The sequence below is a fragment of the Phaethon lepturus genome, unplaced genomic scaffold (genome assembly GCF_000687285.1).
Source record: "Phaethon lepturus isolate BGI_N335 unplaced genomic scaffold, ASM68728v1 scaffold1455, whole genome shotgun sequence".
NCBI lineage: Eukaryota > Metazoa > Chordata > Aves > Phaethontiformes > Phaethontidae > Phaethon > Phaethon lepturus.
This window is the reverse complement of record NW_010540961.1, coordinates 34,193-40,192: the sequence shown is the minus strand read 5'-3', so window position 1 is coordinate 40,192 and position 6,000 is coordinate 34,193. Positions and strand designations below refer to the sequence as shown.

At 40.6% G+C, this 6,000-nt stretch overlaps 1 protein-coding gene across 1 annotated transcript in view; it reads right to left on the bottom strand.

Moving 5' to 3' along the window:
- Positions 1–250: 250 nt before the first annotated feature.
- LOC104621155 (Golgi apparatus protein 1-like) overlaps positions 251–6,000 on the bottom strand; it is a gene marked incomplete at both ends in the record, with an annotated part of 28,046 nt that continues 22,296 nt past the window's right edge. Inside the window, 3 exons of the mRNA XM_010287571.1 lie at positions 251–593; positions 2,499–2,600; positions 3,263–3,384. Coding sequence (XP_010285873.1) covers positions 251–593; positions 2,499–2,600; positions 3,263–3,384 — 567 coding nt within the window. The remainder of the gene's footprint in view (positions 594–2,498; positions 2,601–3,262; positions 3,385–6,000) is intronic.

The following is a 6,000-nucleotide window of genomic DNA, read 5'->3' as shown; positions in this document are numbered from 1 at the left end:
AGTAGGGGATGGAGATTCTCCTTGCCTCTTCCTCCTTGCTAATATATTTGTAAAAACATTTTTTATTATCCTTTGCGACTGTGGCCAGACTGAGCTCTAGCTGGGCTTTTGCCTTTCTGATTTTGTCCCTTTTTGGAAAGACAAGGGGAAGGACTTGCAGTGTGTCTAGGCAGATACATGTAAGCTGTGGTCAGCACACAGTTCCCCCTGCAGGCAACTGTCACATCTTGATGTGGCTATTTTGCCTTACCAGAACAACAACATAGACCTTCAAGGCACACTTGAAGAGGAGTTGGGCATCCGAAGCACTGCAAGTACCACCTATGGTAAACGCTTTCAAGTAGCTTTTGCAAGTTCTTGCAGTTTTAGCACAGTGTGTCCATCTTCCAAACATACGTACAACCCTTCTATCACAAATCAGTTGCACTCCAGCACTCACCCTCCTTCCCTGCTCCTCTGTGCGGTACGCATGCCTGTACAAACAGGAGAAAACAGCCCCTGGAGGCATCAGCTCACTAGTCTCATTCCAGCCATGGGTATGGCAGAGACGGGAGGCATCTCCCTGACACTTGCGGTAAAGGACTGTATCCAATCTGCAAACAGAAAAGTTATCACTAGAACTTGATTCAAACCTTTCATGTTTTTCATATGCTGAAATGCTTTTGAGGCAGAAAAATCTACTTCCAAGTTTCATACACCACCACATCATTTAGCAGCAGTGTCTAACCAACTGAACCAACAGGTGGCAAAATGCCTGTCACTCAATTTGGAATCAACTCCCTCATGTTTCAAAAATACATTAAGATCTTTAATTACAGATTAAATTTTCAACACTTCTTGAAGCGCCATTCTCTTCTGCAGCATGCCAGCCAAATACTGACACATGAGAAAAGAATCAGTCTCCTTGATGTCCTAAAGCAGCAGAAAGGCAGTTACATACCATGTTTTGTTTGTAGAACACCTTACATGTACTTTGTACTGCTGCCATTTGAAATGCCAGTTTCATAAAAATCTGAGTTAGATTAATTATTGTCTGCTCTGGATTTGAGCTAACTGAAGACTCAGCACCCCTTGCTTTTGCATACAAGAAAACTGCAAGTGCAGATCTCTTAAGGTGACGTCCAATTACATTACAGCTGAGATATTGACAACTTTCCAAAATGGAAACTTCAGGTATCTACAACACTTTAGAAGGCAAACATCAAGCGGTATCAGTGGACATAATCACATAGATAATGACGAAAAGTAGTAAAACCATTTCTACTCTATGCATCTGTGTGCATTGACTGTGCACAGTTAATACCACAGTTTTTATAAGCTAATTTTAAGGAAACAGTGGTTAAACAAGAAAGATGAGCTAACGTTGCCCAGCCTGCAATATGAATTAGAATTATCCCTACTCCTAGCAAAATGCAAATACTCAGTCTTACTACTTCCAATCATTTAAGTTTGGCTCAAGCAATTAATTACCTGCTGGAAACATAGCACAGGCAGGAGAACCAGCAGTGAAGGGCAACAGGAAGAGGAAGAAGAAAACTAACAGTATTCTTGTCTACCTATGGAGACAGTTATTGAGATGACTCAATAAACAGCCACAAGGCCCTGAACTATCTGGTTCATGAAACCCCATGTACTTTAAAAGCAGAAGGTTCACAGAGCACGTCCACTCTTAACTACTGACAATGCTGCCCATATACACAGCTAAGAGTCAGATTTTCTTAATGTTTGATTTGGATACCCTTTGCAGCAGTCAAAGCCTGTGACTTCTTGCCTTACACTCCCTGTGGTCACCAAGAACAATTATTCTATTTCATGAAGTAACCCCATTTGATGTACTCTATCTCCTCACCTCTCAATCTTCTGCAGAAGAGCCAAACACTTATTCTTTCCTCACAGGTCATGTTTATCAAATTTACACTCTCTTCATCTTAACCCACACAGACACAAAGGGCTCTGTATATATCTAAAACAAAGCACTGGCATCTTTGGATGAGAAAGTTGGAAAAGCAGTGCTCCAAAAGGGAATTACATCTGCTCTACAGACTGTAATCATGCCTGAAGAATTTGAAACAAGGCAGACATGGAAGCAAGGAGCCTCTCACACAGTGTGTCTTTGTTATGTTTAGTAGCTTGGTTTCCTTCACTTCCATATTGTATTGCTCAGAGCATATAAAACTGGCTGCCATCTGCACAGAAAGTGACCTTCAACTTCAATATGGCCAGAGAGACTTCTTTTAAAGATGCATTGAATTTCAGAGTTCAAGCTTGAGATGTTTTTTAGGGTTGCATCATTTCTATGTGAGTACCTGACTTAAGTGGGCACCACACTTACTTTTTCTAAGCTTTTGCTCCTACTGTTCTAGAAAGGCATTAATGCCCTACAGACCTGGCATACTGGAAAGTCCTCTTTTGAACAAGCATAACCTATACCGTTTTACAAGGAACTGCTAATGCCTACAAGCATCAGATGAAGATAAATCTTGTTTTACAGTACTCACTTCCAATCACGAGATATAAAATACTGGAGCTCCAGGAGCCTGTGCTCACAGTCCTCTACCATCTTCTCAGTATACAAGTGCTCCATGAGGCAAGACAGAATCCTGCAAACAGAGGAAAAAAGTTATGCAACAGGCTGTTATAGTCGTGCTGAGCTTCCCTAAAACAGCTGGTGTTGACAAATCAGTCTTCCCAATGAACCACAGAGATGTTCAAACACAGTGAAGATCTTTCTCTTCCTTCAAAAATATTACATCTAAAACAACAGTACATACCACATTTGCATCCTCTTAAATTCCATTGTTTTAGTTATCTCAGGAAGCCCCATATACGACAAAATCATAAGGAATATTTTATATAAAATCTGGCTCAGGAGACAATATATCTCAGATCTGAAGAGAAAGGAGACTTTTGTCTCTGCAGTATATGTTTGCTTAACTGGCCTTTCAAGGCTTGTTACTTTTCTTTGTGATATTGCTACAGACTTATGTAGTAAGAAAAATTAGCACATCAAATGTTGCAAGTTTAATCTATATGCCTGAGACAGCTATGCCCTTCACCAGTGCTAAACCATCCCTGTTATAAAAATACTAGCCTGCTTATATGGCAAGACCGAAGACAGAGCCCAGTTCACAACTCCAACCCTGTATGAATTACTAGTTTGGAGTCCGTCATTTCTGCACAGGTTTTAGTATCTATACTGGCCAGCCACAAAACCTTCATGGATGCTCAACAGAAACACAAATCAGTTCTGAGAGCCACCTACATTGGGTCTCCAGACCGTATGTGCTTGCAGGCAGTCTGTATCACTGATTCACAGGCCTCGTTCAATGCTCGGTCAATGCGGTAATCTGCACCAGGGTCAGTTTCTTGAATCAGTGTTTGAAGCTGCAAGAAATTGTGGGTAGGAAAACAAATTATAATAATTAATATGAGAGAACTTACAACTTCTCAGCATGGCAATTCTATGCCAATAACAACACTACTAGGTATGACCTCTGCTCTGCAGTTGCTTATTTCAAGTGCTTGTGCTACCAGCTCAATTACCAGACATGGGAGTCAAGTGCTGCTGAACCCTAATTATCCTTACGAAGCTTCCCAGGAACATCAGGGGAGACTGGTCACACACTGAAGGTCAACCGTGGTCCTGGACCACTTATATCCCGATTTACAAAATGGAACTGGTAAAGTTTCAATATTATATTCTTCATCCACCCTCATCCCATAAGGCTGATGATACCACACATGTAAATTTGTCACACTTCCATGAAGACTATCTACTGTTCTAGACTGAAACCCAAATCAATGTTTAAAGACCAGTTGTCTAACTACAAAGAAAGCTTAAAAAACGTTTTTTAATTGCCTGGAGAAGACACAAAAGTTTCTCTGAAATACAGGATAAAAATCTCCCGTTCTGCTGGCCCATGCAATATCATTTCCTCCAGTATACCCACTCAAGCTTTTGGAAGCCAGAGTAACCACAATTTCGTCTACATTAAACATTTTTTAATACAAAAAAGATAAACCCAATATAATTATTAAACATTATTATGAAATTATATACAGTATTATACCATACACACATGTAACAAAACCATGGCATTAGTTTTTATCTACTCAAGAGAAGCAATGGTATAAGATGAAAACAAAAAACTTTCCAAAGATTTAGAGAACAGGTGTGTGAGCTTGAAGCTGTGATATCCCTGCACTCCTTCTGTGACTTCTAAATACTTTCAATTGTCATAGGTAAACACAGTATGAACAGTTTCATCAAGTCCTTTCTTCTCGTGAAACAGTTACTCTGATTAAGGCTTCAGAAAAAACACTGTCTCTTATTAATAAGGAAACATAATTTAACATCCAGAGCACTGAGCTTCAAAATCGGATCCAGATGGGTCATTTTCACACAGCCCACGACATCTGAACATGAATTTGGGAGGCATCTGCTGGGCCAAGGGACAGAGCTCGGATAAATCTCATCATCTCACTTACTCTATAGTTTTCAGAAGGGTAGCCTTCTGGGTCATCGCTCAGCCCAAGACCCCCATGTCTCACTTCATTTCCCAATTCAATTCACCAAGCTGTGAATTCCCAAAGACTGACATAGGGCAGACTGGTATCACCATTCAACAAGGCATTTTCAGCTGACAAATTTGGAGCAAAAAAGTGAGCTTGCTTAGAAGGCAACGGCACACCAACATCAAATGGTCTACACCGTTAACATCTTGACACTTACTTAATGATTTTTGTTACTGGCCCGTAGCCCAGTAAAAGCACAGTTAAATCAAAAGCACAGTTACAATTTTATCTTCCACCTTTCAAAGTCTGAACCCAAACACCACCCAGGAAACTTCCAGGGGCAAAGCCCTAACATCACAAAAAAAAAGAGAGAGAAAAAAAAAAAGAAAAGCATCAGAGAACCAGAGAAAATGCAAGCTAGCACTATTTATCCAATAGGAAGCATGTAATCGAGAGGACAGACCACAGACTGCTTGGGAGGAACGCAGGATTTTCTGCAACTTGCTCTTGGCCAAAGGTAATTGTACCCAGCCTCAGCTTCTAAGGGATACAGGCAGCTTGGAAGGGTGCTGCCTAGCAGGCACAAGCTGTTGAGTTAAAAATTCTTGGGATATTTTCACTTAAAAAACCCTAATAATAATAAAAGAAACATTTTATACAAGACTGACAGTGGTCAAACAGAAGCCAATACAGGATCCAGTTCATAACAGGGAACTACGCACTTCTCACTTCTCCAGGTTAAGTCCTTTACAAACTTCATAAAAGTCAATGCAAGCGGGAGAAGAATATAGTCATTCTGATGGTGTGTGTGCACATGCGCATTCAGAGTCTGAACAGATGGGCAATACTCAGATGTTTACAATAAAAAGGGATCAAGTATGATTACTAGAATTAGTCCCCCAAGGACAACTGGGTGAATAAAACTGCAAACCTGACACTGCCTTACACACAGATTAAATAAACTGGCCAGAGTATTATACAGGCAGGACTCTTCCTCAGGTCTCAGTTTAAGCGGTATTTGTGTTGCTATCAAAGGGAAGAGGCCAAAGTGCACTGAGTACGCCAGCTTGGAAGCACCAGATTGCCTCCTAGTCTCTCTGTCCTGTTTTGGGCACAACTGCAAGATCCCCAGTCCTGATCCTCAACCACATGCAAGATGTGCAGCAGCTAGCCGGCTGCCCTGACTGCAGGGTCAAGGGAATAATTTGGCACCGGTGATAAAATATAGGATTTTCCTCCCTCTCACAACACACACTTGCAGCTGAAAAGCAGATTGATAAACTTTATAATCTTCTGAACTTTTACCCTGATGCAGAGCTAAATTAACAATTAATAACTATCAATTAGCTGTATTAGAAATTGGAAGCTGAAATATCTGTCCTTTTAGCAAGGATTATAGTTTCACCTGCTCAAGGGACTCAATAGAAAAAAACAAAGATGAGACCAGAGAAATATAAAAGCCACATTTGAAAAACAGTTTCCCAG